Source organism: Mytilus galloprovincialis, chromosome 6, assembly GCF_965363235.1.
Source record: "Mytilus galloprovincialis chromosome 6, xbMytGall1.hap1.1, whole genome shotgun sequence".
NCBI lineage: Eukaryota > Metazoa > Mollusca > Bivalvia > Mytilida > Mytilidae > Mytilus > Mytilus galloprovincialis.
This window is the reverse complement of record NC_134843.1, coordinates 91,571,758-91,599,110: the sequence shown is the minus strand read 5'-3', so window position 1 is coordinate 91,599,110 and position 27,353 is coordinate 91,571,758. Positions and strand designations below refer to the sequence as shown.

Here is a 27,353-nt window from a genome sequence, read left to right as displayed (position 1 = left end):
CTTTATCTGTATAGTAAAATAGTTGATTGCAGTATAAAGAAGCTTAAACCCCTCATCATGGTTCATTGACTGAAACTTTTGCATAACTTGCATGTTAACGTATTGCTACTTTAATTTCGACATTCGCGTTATCAAAATAACAAACAACTCTGTCAAACAAACACATTGACCTTACACTAAACCTTTTTACAAAATATAGTTAATCTACTTTTCAAAAGTATATATAATACATAAAAATTTATCACCAGCCCAGTAGTCAACACTTGTTGTGCTGACATGGGTTATCATTTATATGGTTATGTTTATAGATTGGCTGTTTACCAGATTTTGAATTTTTGAAGTACTGGGCTTTTCTGCCTCGGGCATAGCTTACCTTAGCTGTGTTTGGCAAAAAGTTTTAGGAATTTTGGTCTTCGGTGCTCTTCAACTTCGTACTTTGTTTGGCCTTTAAAACTTTTTTGGATTCGAGCGTCACTGGTGAGTCTTTAGTGGACGAGGCGTGCGTCAGGCGTATATACAAAGTTTGGTCCTGGTGTCTATGATGAGTTTATTTTCACATGACAATCTTTTTTAAGCAGTTGATGAACCATAAAAAACTCAACATGTCTCCCCTCACCTGACCTTGACTTTGTTTCATGGATCAATGCACAAGATTAAGTTTCTGTGGTCAAGTTCGTATCTCAGAGCCTTTTGGCTAGGTTAACTTTATTTGGTGTATGGAATGATTGTAAAGTGTACATGTCTACCCGGCTGACAGATATCTTTTGAAAGTTCTTTACCTTATTGTCATGTCGATATCAGATTGAGTCCTATCATAAAACAATTGGTAATTGCTGCTTCTCTACTTGCAACGAGAAATCAGGAGAGCATACTGGTCCGTTTAAGTAGAGTAATTTGTTCGGGTAGCAAAATCTTTTGATTGTTGTCTTGTAAACTGTCAGGTTAAAAACCCGCCTCTGCATATCAGTACAGAACAAAGGTGTCGAAATTCAAATCATATTGACATCCTGATAGGCAGGTACTATTGGCCACCGGTCGTTAAACAATATAAGCATCATTCTATTTGGAAAATTTTAATTAAGTGTATGCATGCAGCATTAGTCTGCAGTTTCCTTCTCTGACATTCCACGAGATACACTCTACGAGCTAGGACTTGTTTTTTTAATATATATATATGTATATATATATGATTGACTCCTATATTCTTACAGAACTTGAACGAATTTCCATTTTATATCTTTTGTTTGAGACAACTCCGCCTATAAAATGTTGCTTTTAATATAGGATACCTCTGTATGTAGTATGTGTACATATACTGAAGATGTCAATTTTCCGTGGGAAGAATGGTGAGCTTCGTTATTTTTTTTTTTTTTTTCACATATTCATAATGCCTGTTTGAAATCAGGACCATCGTCATTGGAGATATATAAGTGTGTACTTGAGGTTTAAAGTGTAGATTAGTGTTCAAATTATTAGTTGGTACTGAGAAGTTGTCTTAGCTAGTCGAATGAACCACAATTTGACAAGATAACTTTTTTAAATTATGCAATTCATTGGTCATATTCAGTTTTACAGTGACACGAATAACCGTACACATATTATGCATTTCGAAAATATCGAAAATAACTGTTCCCCTATCGGCCTTATTTCGACTAGTTTACTCATATAATGTCAATTGCAGATCGGATTTTGAAATGCCAATGTCCTTCGTTTTAGCGCTCGGTGTCTAGTATTTGATCTTAATTTTCTATAGAATGTAATTTTTTTCTAAGGACCGAAGAAATGTCTCATTGGTATTGTTGTTAGGGTCATATGTATATGTGTTCCCCTTCCTTATAAACTTTATCTTGGATGTATTTGACTGTTTGGTCAAAGTCTTTTAGTTGTCATACATTATTTTCAAACTTGTGTTACCTGGTGACAACGTAGTATGTTTTTAATGTGAGCAGAACTGTAAAACTAAACCAATATCAGTTCTGAAGCTGGCTATACAAAAAGAAAAATAACAAAATATATCTTTTTTCTTTAATTAGCAGTTCAAGCTATCCATTTTAGTGATATGGACTGATGATTCTCCTATTTGTTTGCCATGCTGATCTGCACAATAGCAATGTGAACCGGTACACTGGATAGAATCGTAGCTACCATCGTTAGTGCACCGAAACATTTTCCCAACCAGTCTAGTTGCTTCATACTCTGCTTGTTCACGTGCACAATCTAGCAATACAAATAATTACTATTATAATGATGTTACTGAAAATCTTTTTAAAGAAAAACAACATTCTTACAAATGTATAAAGTAGAAGTAATTCACACCAAACTTTTTTAAATGTGTGCGCTTGTTATATTTAATGGTATAGTTCTAAGTATTAAATAAATTCTATACACTCGTAAACATTTAAATGACAACAGATAGGTTCCAACTGTCGTAACCACATTCTTGTCTCCTCTTTTCCTGGAATGTGACCTACCGAATTAGATTTATCGTCGAATTTTTACCTACACGAGGAACACGACGGGTTTCACATAATGATTAGGATCTGCTTGCTCTTCCGGATAATCTGAGACCATCCTGGTTTTCGGTGAGGTTCGTGTAGCTCAGTCCATTGTTATATATATATGCTGTGTTGTGAAGACTATTGTTTGTCTTTTAGTCATTTTTGTTTTTTTGGCCCAGAATTCGTCAGTTCATTTCTAGATAGGAGTTTGAATATCCCTTCGGTAATTTCTACCTCTTTGTTCACCCATCTTTTGACAGTAAGTTCTAATAATTCGTCGAATTTTTACGAGGAACAAAGTTATCAGTCATGTCATATCTCTTTACTCATAAAAATCACCATTTTAATAAGGCAATAATAAAAGCTGAACAGACTAGTGCGCTACTATTAAATTAGATCATTTAAAACGTAACCAGTATCTTTTTATGTAGTATATAGTAAGTTGTGTGTTAAAAAATACTCGCATGTTGATCTGAAATATAAGTTAAAAGTATTAAGCCAATGCAGATACATTCAGCAAAAACAAAATGTCAAGTCATTGAATAAAAGGAGATACGTTATAACAGCTTCATGTATTATAACTCGATCTTTCTTATGGAAGTTGTTTTGAATGTGCCCAATGAAGTTTATTAACTGTTCATTGTTTACTGAAACGTCATTTTGGAGATATTCTTTCAAAACCAATAGGTCATAAACAATCTTTACAGACAAAATCATCGAATCTGTTTTTCACTTATAATAGATTTTTTAGTGTGATTTTTTGGTCCTATTACTATGTTTTTTTTGTATTTTTTTTTTGTAAATGGAATAAAAATTTGTCTATCAACACCGGAGGCTTTGCCTCTTCAACAACTCTATTTTTATGTACAAGTATGAAATTTACAATAAAGCGTTAGATAAATAATATTTCATTCATTAAATATATTGCAACAAATTAATTTATTTACTTACAACAAGTCTGCTGTTCAGCCTCCCATACATTGACATAGAAGCCTGGAATGTGTGTACCATTTTTTAAAACACAGTAACACCTGGAAAGACAAATCAAGAAGCTAGATAAGAAGTAACATCTCGAAACATTCAAAGATAAATATTTATTCTAACAGTCTCTTAAGAACAAACAAAATTATTTCGTAATGGTAAACGTTTATATCACTGAAGTTTAAGAAGTGTTCACACCTCCGTTTAAAGTCAAATGTATAACACTAATAAGATCATATTTATAAAAGAGTTGCATAAGATACCAAATTTGAAAACAAACTGAACATGCCATTGTATTGCCAAAATTAAAAATAAAGACGACCAAAAGACAATCAGAACTATGCTAAACATAGCATAGAAAACTGAGGACTTAGTAAAACGAATCACACCAGGTGCTCGACATGCCACACCCGTAACTGTATTGACTCCTTTGATTTGTTCAAATGGTTGTCCTTACTGCGATCCAGAACATTGTTTGTGGGCATAGTTTCCTATGGAATCACAGACCGGGATTCTTCTTCCTGGTACGTTTGGTTCCTGTTGATATATTCGTAACTCTCGTTGACAAGCAGTCTCTGCAATGATAAAACATGTAGCATTATTATAAGTTTATCAACGATTGATTATGTTAGATACAGCTGGTGGAATATGTTCTAGTTTGTTCTCATTACATTGTATACTAGTATTTATTAGTGTTGTCAACGGTTAACCGGTTAACCGGTTAATCGGTCGAACGACCGAATACCGAATACCAAAAACGCTAACCGGTAAACCGGACTTTTTTCAATTTTGATAGTTTTGATATAAATTTGTGTTGAAAATCAAATCATTAAATAGTTATGTTTTATTTAAAAATTGTCGTCGTTGTAATTAGTTTGAAAGATCAATTGTCCAGTATATTGATTGCTATTGTTAATCCTAAAAACATAAAATTAATTATAGTTTGAGGCAGGATCTTTAAAAAACATAATTAGTAAACATGTTTTTTTTAACAGTAGCTTTAAATCAGTAATGAGATTTAATTTTACTAATTACATCATTATTTCGTTTTCGATCTAATATTGTGTAAATCTACATTTAAATGTGCAACCTCCATAGTGCAAGGGTTAGTCTTACTTTAAATTCAAAAATTGTGAAATGCAAACCAATGTGAATGTACTCAATGTATACGTGAAAGTACGAGTAACATGCCGAAAGAAAAAAGCAAACACAGTGAAGAAACAGGTCGTACAGCATGTACAATGACCTATAGCTGTTAATTTCTGTGTCATTTTGGTCTCTTGTGAAGAATTGTCTCATTGGCAATCATACCGCATATTCTTTTTTATAATTAATCATTTCAAATTGAAACACACCCCATTATTTTCGAAGACAACAAGAGAAAAGGAAAGAATAATCGGTTTCAGACATGAGTCATATTCAATTCTACGAGATTAAGATTTTTTTTGAATTTTCAATCTGAAGTTGGTACAAACGCTATAGTTGATACGGTGTATTTGATTATTAAAAGTCAAACTTCGCCAGGAATCCTCACAGACAAGCCTTAAAGGAAAAACTTCAATTCTAAAAGCGTATTTTTGACTTTGATGAAAGGTTGTCAAATTGACACTCATACCACATCTTATATCTATGTGTAGGGTTCTATTGATAAGGCTTTCAAACACCAACTTAAATTACTGGTTAACCGGTTAATCGGTCGAACGATTATCCGAGTAACCGGTTAGACAAAAGTGTACGATTTGACAACACTAGTATTTATGGATATTTGTACCTTTTCCAATGATGCAATTTAAGCTATTCATTTCGGTGATATGAACTGACGATTCCCCAATTTGTTTGCCATGCTGATCTGCACAATAACAGTATGGACCGGTACACTGGATCGAGTCGTAGCTACCATCGATAGTACATCGAAACATCTTCCCAATCAGTCCAGTTGCTTGGTACTCTGCTTGTTCACGTGCACAATCTAGCAATATAAATAATTACTTTACATACATACAGAATATGGCGGGGTTAAACATGTTAGCGGGATCCCGACCTTCCCTTAACCTGGGACAGTGGTGTAATAGTACAACATAAGAACGAGCTATAAACATCATATAGTTAATTATGTAATTAAAAGATACTCGCATGTGGACCTGAGATATAAGCAGCTGTATAGAAGTCTTAAGCCAATGCAGATACGTTTAGCAAAAATAAGTTAAAAAAAAGTCAAGTCATTGAAAAACAGGAGATAAGTTATAACAATGGCCACTTCATATATGCATGCAAAGCCCATATAATTCTTTTTTATGGGAGTTGTTTTAAATGTTACCAACGCAGTTTATCAATTATTCATAGATTATTGAAATATCTTTTTGGAGATTTATCTCACTGTTACTTTATATGCAAATTACTTGCATGATCACCAATGTTGTCAATTCAATCATGAAATATTCCCCTGAAGTCGGCTGGTATTTGTTCATTTTTTTACTTTTTTCATTCTGTTTTTAAGTTTTTTTCTTCGACTATCATATTAGAATCTTTATACTTTTAATTAGTGTCACTGAGCATCAGAACAATTCTTTTAACCGACTTTTAAAAACCAACGACTCATACACAACCTTAACAGACTTATACCACATCTTCTTATATATAATTGATTATCGAATCTGTTTTCCAATTATAATAGACCTTTTTCTCGAGATATTTGTTTTATTGCTATGTTCTGTTGTGTCTCTTCAACACCCTTTTTCATGTAAGTATGGAATTTACAAGAGAGCTTTAGATAGATAATCATACATTTATTAAATATAATGCTACTCATTAATGCATTTACTTACAACAAGTCTGCTGTTCAGCCTCCCAATTATTGACAGAAAATCCTGGAATGTGTGTACCATTTTTCAAAACACAGTAACACCTTGAAAGACAAATCATGTAGCCAAATAAGGACCAACATTTCGTAACTTTCAAATATATATATCAATTCTAAGTCTTTTAAGAACAAAAAATAATAACATCGTAATGGAACACGATTATTTAACTGATCTCCATGAGTTGAAATATGTAAACACATCTTTGCTTAAATTGAATTGTACCGCACAATTGTGTATAACATCCAAATTTTAATAATATAGATCATCATGATAAAAGAGATGCAAAGGATACTAAAGTGGAGAACAAACTGAATATGCCATCGATTGTGACAAAATAAAAAGGAAAACGATCAAAAGAAAAACAAAAGTATGCAAAACACAACAATTAAAAACTGAGCGAAATGAATAACACCAGGTGAGCCGGAGATTAAGCAGATCCTGCTCGACATGCCACACCCGTAACTGTAATGACTCTCCTTTGAATTGTTAAAATGGTACTTCTTACTGAGATCCAGAACATTGCTTGTGGGCATAGTTCCCTAAGGTATCACAGACAGGTATTCTTCTTCCTGGTACGTTTGGTTCCTGTTGATATATCCGTAACTCTCGTTGACAAGCAGTCTCTGTAATGATATACATGTAGCAGCATTATAAGTTTATCAACGTTTGATTATGTTACAGCTGGTGGAATATGTTCTAGTTTTATCTCATTATATTGTTTACTAGTATTTATGATATTTGTACCTTTTCAAATTATGCTTTATGTATTCACCCCCCCCCCTCAAATTGGATTTTATTTTTGTTAAAAAACACCTTAGCTACGAACTTTAAAGAATTGTAAAATGATTTTTTTTTTGTTCAGTCATTAATGACAGTGAACGAGTGAAACATTTATTCGTTTTTAGCAGACATTTTAGTTCAATTTTGTCAAAATAAGCCAGGAAACATCGTTGAATCCGTATTCACGTGACCTTCAATTTAACCCCTTAGCTGTAGATTGATTGCGCGCATGTGTAAGACACGTTCACCCATTCAAAGAAAAAAAAATGTCAACATTGAAAGTGAAAGAAAGTTGAACCCATTCGTTGACTGATTCGATCCACAAAACATCATTCTTATACAGGTAAAAACGATGAATAACTCATTTGTTAGCCTATATATAACATGAAATCAAACAGACCTAGTACTTGATAGAAAGAACGATTAACAAAACACATCGTCAATACCACAAGCAAACTTTAAATGGCCCGCGGGAACACAGTTATTTCGTAGTGCATTTCTTTTAGAAAATAAATTCAAATTAATAACTGCTCTATCTCAAAACGATTGGTACAGTTAAGTGTGCTACTATTGGGACAAATACATTCAGCATATCATTGTAAATTCCTCTCCTACACGATAGCTGTGTCCTTTATAAACACACTTAATTAAAGTGCAACATAAAAGGCAACTACTGACTAACAAAATAAAACGATAAAAAAGTTTTCAAGTAAAATACATTTAAACAGCATCTCCTTGATTAAATGATTGAGCGGCCTCGGTAGTCGAGTGTTCTAAGTAGTTCGACTACTGTATCACTACAGGCTGACAATCAATCAAATTTTGTGTAATTTTAAACTTTAAATCATAAAATCTAATAATATATACCTTTGTTTGGGACGCCATATGAAGAAGTGCCATCCAGAAAAATTAAACACAACAGAGTTACAATGCAAATATAATTCATTTGCATTTTCTACAGTTTGTATATCTTTCTCCTAGGAAAATGCAACTGTTACCAAGCTCACGTACATATTATATATCCTTATTGTAGGGGCAAGGTTAGATTGAATTTACGTAATACAATTGATCTTAAGTCAATTTTTATGAGCAGTTACATAGGTCACGAATCATATCCGCCACTTGGATAATGATAAAACGGAACTATATTTAAAAAGGGGATTATTCAAGGTAACTTTAAGTGCATGCACATACAGTCTGTCCCTGAAAAGTGCTAGGAGGATTTTGATCATCGTAAAAACAGATGAGTTATTCATGCCTTATGCAAATTTAACAATAAATAGTTTCTGCTGTTTACTGCCTGGAAAATTGACATTTTGAAATGCATGCGCATACAGCTGGAAACGTGCTATATATTGTCCATTTCACAACATATAGCCCATAATTTTTTTATATTTAAACCACAATTCACGTGAGATTTATATTATGCATTTTCCATCGCCACATCAGCTGATGTTATTAGTTGTTTACTTTTTCGAATAATCAAAAGATACAGCTGCCCGGAATTGTACTTATAGACTGGAGACATATTTACAAAACATCTCCTGCCTTCTGTACCAGTGTTTATAGAATATATTATTTTAGACTATTTGACAGTACAGATTCTAATTTTGAAGTGTTCTTTTTTTTTTTTTCATTTATTTTACATTTGTTTCAAATTGTTAAAGGATAGGATTTCAGGATTTTGAAAAATTGCGTGGCTCAAACCAAAAGATATAAAGTTTTGATAGTGCCTGTTTAGATTTTAAAAGCTAAATCAGGGAAGCAATTTGAACACACGAAATTTATAAAGTGCTGACGTCATTGTTCTCTCATTTATCATATACATTCTTTTAACATTAAAGATTTTATGCATTTATTTATTAATCCATCGTGTACACAATTTTGAAAATTAAATGCTCCCAACATTACGTTTGATCCTTCCCGATATACCTTTTGACTATACTCTGACGTCATTTAAACATACGTTGCACCAAACTCCGTACAGTGATCGTTTCCATTTTGTAACTATTTTCCTTTACTCCATTAGGGTAGAGTAGTATGCGGATCGGAGCTGGAACTGCCCGGAAGTTTGATGTTGCACGGCTGAGGAAACCAAAAGGGATCATAGGGGAATCAAGACTCGGATAATGAATTACAATTTAATTTTAAAGTTAACCATTTGGTTTAGAAAATTATCTGTTGAACTCCAAGGCAAACTATAGAAGATGTGCCATACAAAGTCTTTTCATAGATTCGTACCAGTATATATGACTATCATTGATTCCCAATCAACACAGCATAAAGCTATGTATTTAATCAACATGCATCTTAAATAAAGAACCAAATACCATTACAAACTAGGAATAAAAAGTTTCCAATAAGAAAAGTAATGTTAGATGAAGAAATTTTATATTTGTAAACCTTAATCATGCAATTATATAAGATTAGCAAGAAAAGTTCCGTAGTAGAGTCATAGTATCCCAGTCATATCAAACACAATAGAGCTATACAGATACATTTATTAATAAAAGTCACTCTCATTTAATTGCGAGTATCGTGGATGGATGCACAACGACAAAGAAAAACACTGAAGGGCTATTTATTATAATAAGGCTGATTCAAGTCAACTTGTGATGAACTCTAATATAAACCGTATGCTACTATGCAGGAAACTCCGGATGCAAGGGGAAACATAGATAACAATACCGGATAATATACAGAAGAAATTGGCAAACCGCAAACAATTTTTAAAACTGTTTTCAAATTTTACACATACAGTAAATACATATAAGGTTCAAGTTGTTATAGTTCATCCTATATATAAGTTAAATACTTATGCATCATTGGCTTTAATAGTTCTAGGTTTAAACTTATTTTATGACGGTAAATCTAGAAAAGGGCATAAGACGCAACACATTCACACTATTGAATTGAAATATAAAAAAGTACATGCATTACTTTTGTAGACCTGTTGTAAAAGTTTCCTTTGTGAGACAATTAACCATAATATATTGAGATAATATGTATGATTGCCTATTATACGTTAAACGAATTTGTTATGATGGCCATACACACGTAGTGAGTTCAGTTGTGATGACACTTTGTTAGATAACTGTAGCAATAATAAATCTACTTTCTTTTTAAATTAATCACAATAAAGTACATGCTTCGCGTAAAAGATAAGGTATGAAAAATAAATTTGAGCGTCAAATTAAACCGAGAAGAACATATTACTCCTATAGAAAAGAAAATTCGATATTAGAACGATAAAATTATCGTATAAAATTGATAAAAGAAGGACCCCTGCAGACAGCGATTTTTTTATAAAGAATTTCTCATTACTTGTAACAGAATAGAAATTAGGGGAATGTGGAAAAGGGACAACAACCAAGGATAGTAAACAACCAAATGCAACCAATGGATGTGCAACACATCAAGAACATCCCGCACACAGCAACGAGATTCAGCTGAACCCTAATCATAGATGTGAACTAGATCAGTGAAAATAGACGTAACGCTAAACTCCTAAATTATAAATGAACTAACAAAACAACATACAAGAATAAAAATGGCCAGAGACTCCTGACTTGTAACAGACGCACTTTTTTAGATAGAGATTGCAGAATTATCCACTTTGAGTTTTTTTAGTTTTATTTCTATGCATGAATCGAAAGAAATAAGTCATGTTAAAATGGAAAAACCCAGTACTTTCAATGTGGAATACTATATAAGGACCCGGTTTTGTCTTTATTAAGTATCCGGTTATGTTTCGTGTCCAGATCACAAATTAATAAAAATCAAAACTAATCTGAACATTTTCCGTTGAAAGAAAAGTAATTAACTAGTATATGATAGTGTATTCAAAGATGTATTTTCCTGTGAACGTTTCAAAATAGATGTAAAACGCATTTTGCGTTATCAATTTTCGAACTAAGCTGTTAAAGGATACACATTAACTTGGCTGTAAGATTACAATTCACCAATCTACGAACTCTAGAGTTATAAAACTTAACCTTGTTGATATTACGATTCCCAAATCTAAGAACTAAATTGTGGAGATGTACAACTTAACTTGGTGATAAGATTACGATTTACAGTCAAAGAATGCATTTACCACAGTGTTAAACATTTATAACTACGTCAAACTTCCCAATGACAGATGATCCATGCAAATGAGGTTGGGTCGAATGAACCCTGACAGAACGACACATGCACCAGGCACCAAATATAGTGATTTTATTACTTACAGCATCAGAGATATGGACTTGATCCATAAAAAGGGTCAAAGTATGCATGGTATAGTGAACCTGTCCGACAGACAAGGGAAACTTGCAAAAATCCCATGTATCAAATATAGTGGTCTTATCGGGCATTATAATTGTACTCATCATAGATACCAGGATTTAAATTTTATATTTACGCCAGACGCGCGTTTCTTCTACAAAAGACTCAACAGTGACGCTCGAATCCAGAAAAGTTAAAAAGGCCAAATAAAGTACAAAATTAAAGAGCATTGAGGACCAAAAGTCCTAAAAGTTTTGCCAATTACACCTAAGGTAATATATTCCCGAGGTAGCAAAGCCTTAGTATTTAAAAAAAAATTGTGTCATGTTTTGTAGTCGCCTAACCATGAAAATTCGGCCAATGACCATGGACATATGACAGACGACGGACACTTCGTAACTTGATAGATTTGTATTCAAAGTATGAAGCACTTCAGACGTACAGGTTTTATACAAATAAATCAATGCGATCGAAATTTAATCTCTCAATTCTCATTTATTCCATACTTTTGCTACTAGTATTTTGGAATTATTGCACTTTTAAAATTTCATAATACACAGGTCTATAGAAGGTGTCATACACCTTTAAATTATTAACATCTATTTTATCAGCAATCAAAGACGGGCTTCAAAGTTATTGTGAAACTGCCTATTCTAGAGGGGGCGTGAATCAGATGTGGATACTTAAAAATTCCAAGATCCTTTAGAGTAATCTAACTCTATTTCATCTTGTAACATATTTGACTTTTCTACTCTTTACACAAGTATTCCACGTTCCAAATTAAAAGACAAATTGAAAGAGTTGGTATTGCTTTGCTTCATAAAAAAGAATGGTCAACGTAGATACAAGTATCTTGTCTTAGGAGGGATAAATCCTACTTTGTAAAGGATCACTCTGATTCAAACAAAAAATTCTCTGAAACTGATATTATCAAGATGCTTGATTTCTTGATTGACAACATATTTGTTACGTTCGGAGGACGTGTTTTTCAAAAGACTGTCGGCATTCCAATGGGAACAAACTGTGCCCCTCTACTTGCCGACTTGTTTCCTTATTATTATTATGAGGCTTACTTCATGCAGGAACTTCTTAGGAAGAAAGATAAGAAGTTAGCAATATCCTTTAGGGACCGTTCAATATTTATCAGATGGATGGGCCGGTGCAAAATGGGGCGGGGCAAGCACTTTTTTTGTGGAAATATTTGGATGGGCGAGAATTTTTTTTAATATATATAGTGGATGGGCTAGAACTTATTTTATTTGAAAAAAATTTGCTTTCAATTTTATGAGTGTGGAGGAAATTCCTTTTGCAGGCACAAAAAACATAAGGGACATGGTTTCAGTTAAGGCCAAATCCAGATAGTCATCTTTAAATTTTTTTATAACTTTTTCAAATCAACATGGATTTTCATAAAACTCTACAATTATTTCATTTATATATTGATCTTACAGAATACCAGGTTGTTTGGTAGTTTGGTTTATTGCTGTCATTCTATGGATTTAATAAAAAGGTTAAAAAAAGCTTAAATTTCCAGTTTAGGCCAAATCATTGGATAGTCATCAGGCCCGTAGCCAGGAATTTCCAAAAGGGGGTTGTTGGACTCATGAACTCGACTTTAACAGTCACGATTTGAACAAAACTTTGACTTTAACAGTGCTTATTTGATTTCAAGGGGGGGGGTCGTCCGAACCCCCCTGGCTACGGGTATGGTCATCTTTAAACTTTTTTATAACTTTTTCAAATCAATTTAGATCTTCATAGAACTCTACAGCTATCTCATTTATATATTAATCTTACAGAATGCCAGGTTGTTTGGTGTTTTACTGTCAAATGTTCGAATTTAATTAATAGGTGAAAAGGGTGCATCAAAGTCAAAAATATGTCTGCCTAAATTGCTTAAAAAGACCATAATTTCTTTTTTGAAAGATTAGATAAAGGGACATTGGTATTTGAACTATATTTAACATGCTGTGTTATTAAGACAATAATTAGTAATTCAGCATAAAATATTTTTACTAGTCCAAGAGTTATTGTCCCTTAGTTTAAATTATTTCCTTTATTTTAAATCAATATTGTATCTGAGCCTGCAAATATAAAATCAAATATATACATGTATATTCATGCTGGTTTTAAAAATAATAAAATGTATGGTTCTGATACACACTTAAATATTTATATATAAATGGAATTAACTAGCACATTTTGAATTTTGTATTTACATCAAAGTTTATTCTTTGATTTCAACACATAAACCTGCAAAGTTTCAAATAGAAAAAGAACTTTAATATTTTTTGATTGTTTTAAGCTTTAGAGGGGCAAGAACTTTTTTAATAGATTTTTTTAGATGGGCGAGGACTTTTTTTCAGAATTTAAAAGGATGGGCATTAACTTTTTTAATGAATCAATATTAAGAATGCACCGGCCCATCCATCTGATAAATATTGAACGGTCCCTTAACTCTACTTTTCGCTATATAGATGATGTTCTTTCACTAAATAATTCTAAATTTGGTGACTATGTGGAACGCATCTATCCCATCAAGGAAGATAGGAAGCTATTAAACCAAGAGTTCTAAATGGTGAAGTTGAAATCATCCCTTCGTAATTTTTTACGGACGCCGTCACGAGTTGGTTGACCGTTATGGAATAACCGTTTCACAAATGATATCGGATATGTTCCTTACGTCGTAACTACAATCCCCTTTCCTTTCATGAATGTGATCTACCGAATTAGACTATTTACCGGATCTGTTATCACATAAACAACACGACGGGTGCCAAATGTGGAGCAGGATCTGCTTCCCCTTCCGGAGCACATGAGATCACCCCTAGTTTTTTGATGGGGTTCGTGTTGTTTATTCTTTAGTTTTTTATGTTGTGTCATGTGTGCTGGTGTTTGTTTGTCTTTTTCAGTTTTAGCCATGGCGTTGTCAGTTTGTTTTAGATTTATGAGTTTGACTGTCCCTTTGGTATCTTTTCCCTCTTCTACAGTTCCAAGTAGGGTTATGCCGATTTGTGAACGCACAAGTGATAATGCGGGCGGGAATGTTAAAAGTGGTGGATTAAATGCTGATTAAAAGTGTCACGTCATCCTTGTGATACCCATCTGAATTCATAACTCTATCTAGCAAGTATACCCAATATCTCCATCTCCATAGTTAGTATAATGTACACAAATTACAGAGAACTATTATTTAACTTAAGAGGAAGAAAATATAACATTTTATGATCAATTTACTGACTACTGATGTTTGTAGGAATATGCTGTTTTATAACCGTTAAAAAAGTTTAAGTTTACTTATTGTGTACAATTGAACCAATTTAGAATTTCCAATGCTTTCTACAAGTATTTGACACTGGCGCATAATATTTATTTCAAAGCGTCTCTGTATTCAACAGTTCATCTTGTTCTTTTGACTTATATGAACAGTGTCTTTTCCAGTTGTCTTTCCATCCTCGTCTACACAGAAACACATTTGCCCCAAATAGCATTAAACAGTATTATAACCTCCATCAGATTGACAGCTGACCAGTTTTCCAACCAATCCTGATATACGAAATTCGTCAGAGTCACGTGCACATTTTGGAATTTTAATAAAAAAAAAACACAGCTTGCAATGATTTCTTTTACAAATAATAATAAATAAAATAAAAACTGCATTAACTGAACACTAGATCGGCCTGAAATTTTTTTAGCTGTAGGGTTAGAATATTCTTTCAATCATTTTCGGGGAAAATAAAACGTCAGCTGTTTGTTTTTTCGATTGAACCGTCATTATGTATATCAGTATTGTTCATTATGAAAACGGACTGTAATGCAATGCAAGAAAAATACCTAACACCTCTCCTTATTACCAAATCTATATAATTTTATATATCATTGTAAGCCATTTGACTTTCAAGCCACAGTGTGTCAACTTACATGTATCGAGATATACATTTGTAAATCGACTATATCGTAAATGTGGAGAATAGTTAAAAACAGCATATATCGAGACAACAGCATATACAATTCATACATCTTGAAATATAAATTATATACAATTCTTACATTTTTGAAATATAAGTTATCTTATTGATTTCATAATTTGTTTTTATTTGTAAAGTAGTTTTTATTTAGATTAACTTCAAAGTAGTTAAAGAGCTGGAAATCGTGTGACCATTTTTAACCTCACTCCCGCATTGGACTCTCCAGCGCATTATATAATTAAAATGTTTGCTCATAATGTTTCGCAAAGAGTTTTAAAGAATATAACAAATAACAGAAGAAACAGAAATAAAGCATTAAAGGAATTTTTGTAAAGAATGTTTTACTGCGTCTGTCCAGGTACAAAAATGTAAAAATTACTAAAATAGAGTCTGATAAAAAAATAAGAAAAATACAAACAAGATGAAAACAAAATGTATCGATCGTACTTATACACATTAAAATAGAGGACAAACTAAAATGAAAAAAGTACTAAGGTTGCATGTTTGCACATTAAAAATGATTATGCTAAAAACTGCATCCAAAGTCGTTTGAAACCCGAAGTTAACCAACCCAATGTATGTTACAATTTTGTATTCAAAAGTCATTAGCTTCTTATTTACAATGATGTGGTCAGTGATGGTTTACATTTCATAACAAAGAATAACCATACACACCAGTGAGTGGTTTAATTAGCTATAAAACAAGGTTTAATCCATTTATTGCTACATTAGGAAGTGCCTGAACCAGGTCAAGAATAAGAAATTTGCTTTCTACACGATTGATGTGTTTGAGCCTTTGGTTATGAAATTGGATAAATGACTTTAAGTTTCGAGCTTTCTTTGGTGTTTTAACTATATCACTTATGACATTTCTGAAATTTTTGTCATTTACATATAAATTGAAATAATATATAAAAAAAGCAACAAATATTAATCTATATATGCTACTGATGACATTGATACTTAACAAGCAAACAACATACTAACTGCACGTTTACGATGCTGATTCTCCAATGTGAGAATAATAGCCGCTTATAGGAGATCCAACTTTCTTTACGCAATAGCATCTGAAATTGAAATGCAAAACATAATGACCAACTGTAATTTCCTTTTATTTATACAAAGAGAGATTTTATTGCAGTAATTATTTATAGTCAAACAAAACCACATCTAGATGACAATTTTTATACTGTACACTTCAATAACTGAGCTGCTTTACTAATCAAATTGTATGTTTACACCACTGTCATAGGTTAGGGTAAGGATTTGGTGGTGGAAAATATGTTTAACCAATCCACATGTGCCTGACCCAATCCAGTGGTTGTCGTTTGTTACTTTTTAGTTAATAGCTGTGTACATTAATACTGTCGTTAATGCTTTCGTTATATGGTCCTTCGGAGAGTTGTCTCATCTGCACACATACCACATTTTCTTATACATATTAAATTAATGTAGGTTCGCAATAAATGAGTAAAATAGACAAATGTATAGACTAGGTCTACTATTCTTTTTATTCTTAAAACATCTTTTTTTGCTATTGAAATCAAGTTAAGAGATGTTTTTTGTTTTTTTGTTTTTCTTTTACATTTATCTTCAAGTCATATGATAATTCATATAAAACAAAATTTTGAAGATTTCATATTGACTTGAAAGGCTAAGTACGCTTACGAAGCAGGAGATCCTGGAAAACCACAAATCGGTTCTAGTCTCCTTTGGTGTTAATCCAAAGAATGAGGACCAGGATCTTTCATCCTTATATTGGATTCCTAAGCTTCACAAGAATCCTTATAAGGAAAGGTATATTGCAGGTCCTTCCAAGTGTTCCATTAAACCCTTTTCTAGTTCTTACTGCCATACTCACAGCAGTCAAAGAAGGACTTCAGAAATATTCCGAAACTGCATATTCAAGAAGTTGTGTTAATCAGATGTGGATACTGAAAAATTCATAAGAGTTATTGGTGAATTTACAATCTCATTGATTTTTCAACTCTTTATACCACTATTCCACATACTAAACTTAAAGCTCGACTGGAAGAACTCGTCAGCTTATGTTTCTTTAACAAAAAGCGCACTAGACGTTTTAAATAATTAGTTTTGGGCAGAAATTTAGCTTAATTTGTAAAAAATCATACAGAGTCAAGAAATAAATACACCGAAGAGGATATCACTGCCATGCTGGACTTTTTGATTGACAACGTATTTGTTGAATTTGGAGGTTTGGTCTTCCAACAGACTTTTGGAATCCCAATGGGTACCAATTGCGCTCCTCTACTTGCAGATTTGTTTTTGTATTTCTATGAAGCACAATTGATCCAAGATCTTGTACAGAAAAGAGGAAAGAAATAAGCCCAGTCTTTTAATTTCACCTTTAGGTATATTGATGATGTACTGTCTCTTAATAATGATAGATTCAGTGATCACTTACAATTAATATATCCAAGTGAACTTGAAAGTAAAGATACTACCGACACAGATACATCTGATTCATATATATTTAGACCTTTTTCTCGAAATGATACTGATGGTAGGTTGAATACCAAACTTTATGACAAACGCGATAATTTTAATTTTCCTAAAGTCAACTTTCCATTTCTGTGTAGCAACATCCAAGCGGCACCAGCATGTGGAGTATATATGTCTCAATTGACACGTTACTCTAGAGCTAGCTCAAAGTACCTTGATTTTGTTGAACGAGGAATACTGTTTTGATTGTTATTGTATTTTACTACAAAAAATGAACACAGCACCGTCGTTAAATAATTTGATACGTTCGAATCGCTTCTCTAGATTTAGCTATACCTTACAATAATAATACGTGTAACGCCACGGTACACCAAATTGCACCGAGTACTTAAATTGCACATTTCAACATAAACAGCTGCGAAATTCTTAAAAGTTTTATTTTAGACCAAACAATTTATATTTTGATTATTCGACATTCCACACATCTTCCAAAATAGGTGAATATATTCAAAGATACACTTCAACTTTCACAGTTTATATTAACAGTTGAAGCTTTTACTGGAAAAGAAAAATGTACGAAAACGCCATGCAATGTTCACAAAAAGTCATCTCTTAAAAGTTAACAAACAAAATATGTCACAAGCATTCATTTCAAACAAATGAATAGTGAGCATGTTCTAAAGTCAAATTGAAAAAATAAAAAAAATAATATCTGTTATTCGATTTTTTTATGTTGTGAATTTAAGTTAAGCATGGATGTAATTTGGGTACTCCTCATTACATAATCATAGATTGTTTAGAGGTCGATTCAAAAATTTTATGAATCATTTAGGATCAAAACTCAAATTGATGTACTTATATAATAAAGAAGGATACGAAAACAAAATTAACACAGAATGCAAATTGTTGTCTTTATCATAAAAAACGCAGAAAAGGTATATAAACCTGTACGAAACTTCGATATTGTTTTAATGCAAAGATATTTTACCTTATAGGCAACAATACAATGATGGTTAATGTCTGGCGTAAATACAAAATTTAAACCTGGTATCTGTGATGAGTTTATTTTCTTTGTGTCCTTATGATACTCATTCATAAGTAAAACAGATTTGGTGTCCATGCCGACAAGTCCAACATAGTTTTAAGTCTACTTACACTAAACCTGAACATTTCTTTGAGGCATAATTTCCATCTGATAAGACTGATTCACAGTTTGGTTTTCTTGCACCTGGCTGGTATTGAAGATTGTATATATAGTCTCAATTCCCTTTGATATATAGTCTCAAAATTAAAAGTATAAAATGAAATAAGAGTCAAAATTATTGTATAATTCAAGCCAAGAACACAATTTACATATGTTTTAGGATACCAATTTTACTGCAACAGATACATAGTTCTACTATTCACATGTGTGTCTCTATTTGGTGCTCAATAATAAAAAATCTACAACACAATTAAAACGAATGAAGGCTTTCTAAAACCAAAAGGGATGATCAGAAGGAGACCCAAACTCATATAATGAATCAGATCTATGTATGGATAATATAATTCCTCAATTTTAATTCATTTAGAAAAAAAAAATAGACTATTTTCATTACCTGATGTTAAACTCTAAATTCAATTGTAACTACCTCTCTTCCAGTACTGTTCCATAACACGGAGTATAATACGCTGTACATGCCTTCTAAACTTAAGTTGAGGAAATCTATTCCATTCATCAACAATTGCCACTCTTAACTGGCCAAGATTTCTGCCCAGACATGGTCGATAGGGTTTATGTCCTGAGACATGGAAGGCCAAAAGATAATGTCAATGGCTTCTTGCTCTTTGTATTCGGTTACAATCAATGTCATATGTGATCTAGGGTTGTCGTACATGTGCAAGGGTCTTCACGCAAATGGATGATTGTCAAAATGAGGGACTACAATGTTTCTAAGTCCCTATGTGTCTGTCCGTTCATGTTACCCTGCAAAATATTCATACTCAGCTTACAACGGTATGAGAAGCAACACCATACTGTAACACCACCAGCACCGAATGCAGTTGTTGGACAAATGTTGTTTTGGGCACAGGCAGTTTAATTTTGTCGTCTACTGGATGTCACAGAAACCGATTCTCATCTGACAAATACATTTTTTTTTATATTTTTTTTTTTATTCCTCATGGATTAACAGGCATTTACATAAATTATCTATAGTGGTACATAATAAAGCAAGCAAGAACAATAAGCATAATCAAGCTAATAAGAGTAAACAAAAATAATAATAATGATACGATATGATATAACAGAATACAATATATTTTGATTATGGACTTTCCGAATTGATTTTCCTCTGAGTTCAGTATTTTTGTGATTTTACTTTTTGGACGAATACGTTTTTTGCTAGCTTCTCATGTTTCAGCGTCGATGGTCAAAAGCCCGTTGAAACCTGATTTTACGGTGACTGGCTGTTGGGGCAGGTCTCATGACAACACGATGTCCGCTTCGGTGGCCTCTGTGAAGTTGAAGGATCAATGTGAGAACACTTACACGATCACCTGGAGGCTATTGCTGTCTAAGCTGCGGTGCAGAAATACATGTGCTGCCTTTAGCACGACGAATAAGCAGTCTGTCATCACGACGGGAAGTTAAACGGGGTATTCTGGACCTTAGTCTGTCATTTACATTTCCTGAGTCAACAAGACGTTGTAAGCGTCTGACAATGACGATTAGTGGCATTTAAAAGTTCATTAATATGTCAATGAAATAAATTGTACATTTATAATGACTTATTATCTACTATTTGGCTACATGTATATGTTGAGGAATAGTAAGGAAACGTTACAGTATAATTATAGTGTTTATAAAAGACTCTAAGTAAGAAGATTTATACAAATTTGTACAAAAATAAAAAGAAATAAAAAATATTGCAGTACCGCATTGTTAGCAGATTAACTTTTATCTCATGTGAAAATAATTATAAAACCTACCAAGTTCAACAAATATAATATGAAATAATGAGTTCAAAATACTTCTACACACTAGCATGCAGTACTTTGTATTTTTAACAGTTAAAACACCCTCTTTAATTTGTCATATGATCAAGATCGTATGTTTGATGCCAATTTGAAACTATTTGCATATTCCAATTATTAAATTACGCATCAATGTGTTTAGGAGAAAACTGTATATGCTGTATGCCAAAACACATACATTAAACGTTTGATGAACACAATCACGACTTGGTCTTTGTCACCGCTGACCATGAATATATAACAAATGTAGTAACCACAACTCCACTTCCTTTCACTGATTGTGGCTTAAGATAATGCTACTATCCGCCAGGTTTGTACCTAAAATAGAAAATGACGGGTAGCATAACGGAGTTGGGCATTGGTTTTTTTAAATTACTAAATTTGTCGACGAAGATCTTAAGACAAGTATGTTATAAACAATGTCAGTATGAACCTAATTAATGAGTATCCTTACTTTGACTGATTTGTACGATTTAGAAATTCATACAATTTATTCCGAGTTTTGGTGACACAGAGAAGAGATATGTCTCGCTTTTTAGTTATTTTGAAAGAAAAATGAAAATGTTGATATTAAAAAAAGCAATATTTTAGCATGTAAGTTATGCCCATTCAAAGAACCAGAAGGTACTTAGTCAAACAATTTCCATAGAAATGTGACGCACCAATGTTTATACATTTGCAGACCAAATATCATTGACCATTCACTCGTGATTTCCCATAAGTTGGCCTAATCAAAAACTAGTACATCTAAAGTCAATAGATAGTGAATGAGGGGCAGGTCCAATGAAAATGAGATTTATCAGTGCTAATACCACTACATACCAAATATCACTGACCCTCCACTCGTGGTTTCCTATAAACTGACATAAACACAAACTTATAGATGTAGAATAAGGAAAGTCAATAGGCCATGACTGTTGGTCGTGGTTTAATAACATCCATGACAATGGGTTCGCCACTAATACAACAACGTACCAGGCATGGGGCAAATTACATTGCAAAACATGAATTAAATTACAATTACAAGTACATTCATTTATCGAAGTAATTTATTATATTACAATTACTTTTGCAAAGTAATGCATTGAATTATACATTACATTTTGTACTTGTTTAATCAACTGAAAAGGAATAATCCAACATTTTAAAAACAACATGAAATCACAAATATTCTAGCATATGTATTGAATTACAGTAGATATTCAGGTGTATTCAATACGAATATTACATTTTTTACATTATAAGGTTTCAAAAGGTTTCATCCTTCGGCTGTTGTCTGCTCTTTGGTCGGGTTGTTTCCATTCTCAATTATTGTTATATCGGACCTGGATACTTTCAAATTTATACTCTACAGTTCACAAAACCTATCAAAGTTGATTGCTCTTTTGTCTTTAATTCTAATTCAACAACGTTTGTGACGTTCATTTTGATTGGATAACGTCACTTTTTTACATTGCATCAATTGACAATTAATGCTATGGGACGTACGCGCAGGCGCAGACTGCATATGACAGATTTTAATTACATGTTTTAACGTTGTTTTCTGTCGGTTTCATTAGAATGGAGATACCAATATTGTATTTTAATCTCCGACGGCATCTATTGGGGATTACAGTTATCTCCTAATTGTAATGTTTTAAGGTGTTCCTTTATTTTTCTAAATAGAAATGAGATGATTTTGGACTATGGTATGAATCTGAAGAATATTTTTTAGGTATAACATGTTATTTCAATCATTTTATGCATTGCCAAATGGATACAAAAATAAAAGTTAAATGAAAAATTAGAAAAAGTATATAACTTCAGTTTAAAATGACACGTTTAGAATAATTGACATTAACATGTAATAGTGTAACAAAAATAACATCAAAAATATTATAAGAAGTGTAAGACAAATCATGGAAATGTGACAATAACAGGATGAAAATGATCATCAAAACAAATATATTCTACCTGTTATCTTTTTAATGATTTTTTTTTTAGATTTAGCGTTATACTTTACTGTAAAATACTTCATGTATCATGCATAATTTATAAGTTTGATTATACCAACCAGTCAGGATTCTACTTCGTCAAAATTATCTCCTCATTACGCAAGTTCATTTTCACAATCGTAGAAATGAAAGCCATTGTAGGGATGCCATTTTTGCTCTTGATAACCGATAAATTTATCCACATAGCACCATTACGATCCTTATATGTCAGTTGCATTTTAAACAACAAATGAATCTACTAGCAAATGAGCATCAGTTAATGATCTTGTCTGCATTGCTTCAACTTAAAACTATTGTCTGGTCGGTTGTCAGGTAGAATTTTCGAAAATCTTAAACATTTAAAAAAAATCTAATTAAATATTGCGTGGAAGGGCAGACTAAAAATTTTCAGTGGTTGAAGATTATAAACCCTAGTTATCACACACAAAAAATATATTTTTTCGAAGATAGGCATTTTCATCATCCAAAATAAAATGATATGCATTTTCATCATCCAAAATAAAATGATATGCATTTTCATCATCCAACTTGAAAGACTGTCATGAAGTGCTTTTAGTAAAAAAAAATAGCTACTCGAACTCTATATACTCTGTTTTTGTGATTTATTAGATAGGTATTTCACTTGACCCATATATTTCATCTTTTCGTACTGTGATTTTTCTATGTTTTAAAGTCAACCTGTAGCTTTGATATATAAAGATGATAGAATCTGAAGCGAGATGATATATCAAATACTCTTGCTTTGTACGTTTTGAAGACAAAATATACACCTCAAACATGCCCTAACATAAAAAGGTGCACTCGATTTTCTCTTTTCGATACAATTGTTACCTATTTTTTGGATTTTTTACTTGAGTCACATAATGGAAGGGCAGACACCAAAATTACTGAACTAATAAATTCATATGTTCTCCGTCCTTGGTAAAAAAAAATTGAAATCGGAGGTAATGCATTCTTCGTGGACTTGATATTTAATTGTACTAAAATAAATTGAAAACTTATGCAAATGGTGTTTTTAAAATACCATGTTACCATAGTAAAAATTACAGTACGCATTTATCACCTTCTCTAACAAAGAGCTTCGATTCTTTTGTTCTATTTCAACTGGGTTTCCGCCTGCAACAATTGTGGCTACACGTGTTTCTACCGTATAAGTTTTTTGTATAGATACCGTTAAGGTTTCTTATATCAAAATAATAAGTATTGGTAAGCATACAATTCGGGATTGTATAGATATCTTCGCGATATTTTTATCAGTTATCAGTACTAATTCTATAATTTGAATCGACAGTACTTCCATGTTTATGAAGAAAAGAACAAGTAATATCTGCAAGCATATAGCCCGTATACTGAAAATAAAAAATCCTATAAAATCGAGTTTTTGTTTTTTGGGTAATGACTAGACATTTTTACAATTCTGTTTTGTTATTTCATATTTACATCACGTTCATCAATTTAAAAGGTAGCAATTGCAACAACCAACAGTAAAGATACAAATGATTGAACCATCAATTTAGAGTCATTTCACATTCAAGTTTCTTCTTCTGTAGTTTATACCTTAAATTGAGAGATGATTGGAAATCACGGTATACAGTATGCATATAACTGTGTTCGTGCGCCGCTAGTTTACAATATTTATTTTGAAAATGCAATACATTCAACGTTTTAAGTCTGACAAAGATTAAGGACGACATGGATACAATTGTTCAAAATTGCAAACATATGTTTGACATATGCAACCCTGAACTATTAATCAAAAGAGAGTTTAATTTGGATTACAACTAGTTAATTCACTAACATATTTTCAAGTTTCTCCATGTCTGTTGTAATTATAATCACATATTGTAACAGTAACTTTATACAAAAATACAATATAGCATCTGTTTTCCTGAAGGTAAATCTGTTTTTATCTATCATGGATGTTTGGCTGTTATTGCAATAACCTGCTTTTTAGATCATATGATAATAAGTGACATAAACCATGCATACAAATCATCTTCCTATATTTACTAGCTGTATAGTATACAGTCTGATATGCAAACAAGAATATTGCAACTGTTAAAATAGTAACAATACTCTTACAACAATATTATAACAGTTATTTTATATACGAAAAGAACACTAAATACACAATTTGAAAGAAGACAATGAGTACAACAACTTATCTGGCTCTGCTTGATGGGTTTCTTCTAATTGACATATTTAGTAACAATGAGTCCCCCCACCCCTCGCTTCTTAGACACGAAACAATATTAGTATTCAATAGCATCATTTATTTTGCCTCAGATACGCCGAGTTAGAATGTTTCATTTAAACTCCAACCTTTTATTTTCGTCAAATAAGACTTCTGAAACCAACTATTATAAAAAAAAGTTGCAAAAATCATCATTCAGACGTATGATAAATTTTACCAAAAGTTAAAAGTACGAATAAAGTATCAAATAAAAGATACACACATAAAACATTCAAAGAACACAAGTGTCAGTACAATTGTATTTTAGTCATAATAACAGTGGCGGATCTAGAAATTTTCATAAGTTGGGGACCACTGACTGCCTAAAAGGGGGCCTACTCCAGTCATGCTTCCCTATATTATTTATCTTTTTTTTCAGAAAAGGGGGCGGACCCCCTTCCCCCTGTCCCATACCCCCTAAATCATAATGAATAATTTCTATAATAAAAACTAGATTCAAAATCATGCAACAATTTATTAAGATACGAAAATTACGCAATTTTGACACGTTAACGAATATAACCAACACCACACTACAAACCATTAAAAGTCTGAAATGGCCTATATCTGTATTCGACTGTACTGATTTTTACTCGACCAGTCTGAATTCGTCTGAGATTTACTTGATAATACTCGACTGTAGTCTGAACCATACTTAACAGTCTGAATGTGTACTTGACCAGTACTTAACCATTTTATACTAGTCTAAACCGTACTCGACCTAGTCTGAACCGTACTCGACCTAGTCTGAACCGTACTGGACCTAGTCTGAACCATACTCGACCTAGTCTGAACCATACTCGACCAAGTCTTAACCATACTCGATCTAGTCTGAACCATACTCGACCAAGTCTTAACCAACCTAGACCTATTCTTTGTATCTATCAACTGAATTTTATCAATTTAGGATTTTTTTTAAATAAAAATGAAATTTGAACAACAAATTGAAATTAAAAATGTATTCAATACAGTATTGAAATTAAAATTTCACAATAATCAATCATAATATAACGTCAACACAATATTAATCATCACTTACGTAAAAATATATATCAACTTTTAAAATATAAATAAAACAAGCTGATCACATAATCTAAAAAATTGAATTGTGACTAACAAATGACTAATATTTTCAATATTTATTCAAAATTTTATGAATACTTCGGAAGCATTTTATGGTAACTGGACTATTTTCACCATTAACTTAAACCTATTAAAGATTTAGTTGAGTTGAATTAATAATGCAGTGAATGGTTTTTTTTTATTAATATATATATAAAATAGTATATAAAACAACTTAATAAATTTAAAAAAATGAGAGCTTAATTGTTTTGTTTTATTAAACCAAGAATTTAATGTAATCATGATAATAGAATTTCCATAGCAATCCTTGATAACCTTTTTAAAAAAAGAAATGTATTCCAAAGTAACAGTAAAAATTTATTTCAATTAATTTAAGTAATTTTTTTTGTCAAATTAACATGGCATACAGAAAGCACTTTAACATGTTCTAATTACCTCAATACATGTGTGTTGTTTTACAGGTAAAAAGAAAGCCCTATTTTCTTAAATTCGTGTATTACTTATCTAGTACATACATGTATATTTGAAAGGCCTTGTTATTTAACTTAAACAGGATGTTGCAATTTTGAATCAAAGTTATTTAGAATTTAATACCTCTGACCAGGTGTGATCTTATTTATGAGTTTGCCACAAACAGAGGTTATTCTTTATATTTCACCACTAATCAGAAAAACAATTTTATTTATTTATTTAATATTATCCCTTTTTGATATAAGTTTTATATAATATATTTTTTTTCATCCTAAATATAATCATAGATATATTTCTAATATAAGGTTAATTTTTTTTATAAATTTTGTTGGCTGTTGTTATATATGTCATTAAATAGAAATTTATTTTAACAGTTAAAAAAAGTAGAGTTGTTTGGTCTAGTATGGTTCAGACTGGTCGAGTACTGTTCAGACCTTTGGTTAAGTATGGTTCAGACTGGAAAAATAGGTCGAGTACAAGTCGAGAATGGGTTAAGACTGTTTCAGACTGGTCGAGTAATAGTTCAGACTATTTTCAACGGCAAAGATAAGGGTCAAGTACGATTCAGTAGAGTCAAGTATGGTTCAGACTGGGGTCGAGTAATGTCAAGTAAAAGTCAGACCAATTCAGACTGGTCGAGTAAAAATCAGTACAGTCGAGTACAGATATAGGCCATTTCAGACTTTAATGGTTTGTAGTGCCAGTATCATGTGTTTTAGAAAGTAGTTTATAGTTAATTT

General features: G+C 32.1%; 1 protein-coding gene across 1 annotated transcript; it reads right to left on the bottom strand.

The window, feature by feature from the left end:
• Positions 1-2,011: 2,011 nt before the first annotated feature.
• LOC143080703 (equistatin-like) lies at positions 2,012-8,163 on the bottom strand. Its single transcript, XM_076256698.1, has 7 exons — positions 7,988-8,163; positions 6,846-6,963; positions 6,305-6,384; positions 5,251-5,448; positions 3,937-4,054; positions 3,450-3,529; positions 2,012-2,217 (listed from the first exon to the last, which is right to left on the bottom strand). Exons 1-7 carry the CDS (start codon positions 8,070-8,072, stop codon positions 2,030-2,032), a joined length of 867 nt encoding a protein of 288 aa, XP_076112813.1. The 5' UTR covers positions 8,073-8,163; the 3' UTR covers positions 2,012-2,029.
• Between the last annotated feature and the right edge of the window lie 19,190 nt (positions 8,164-27,353).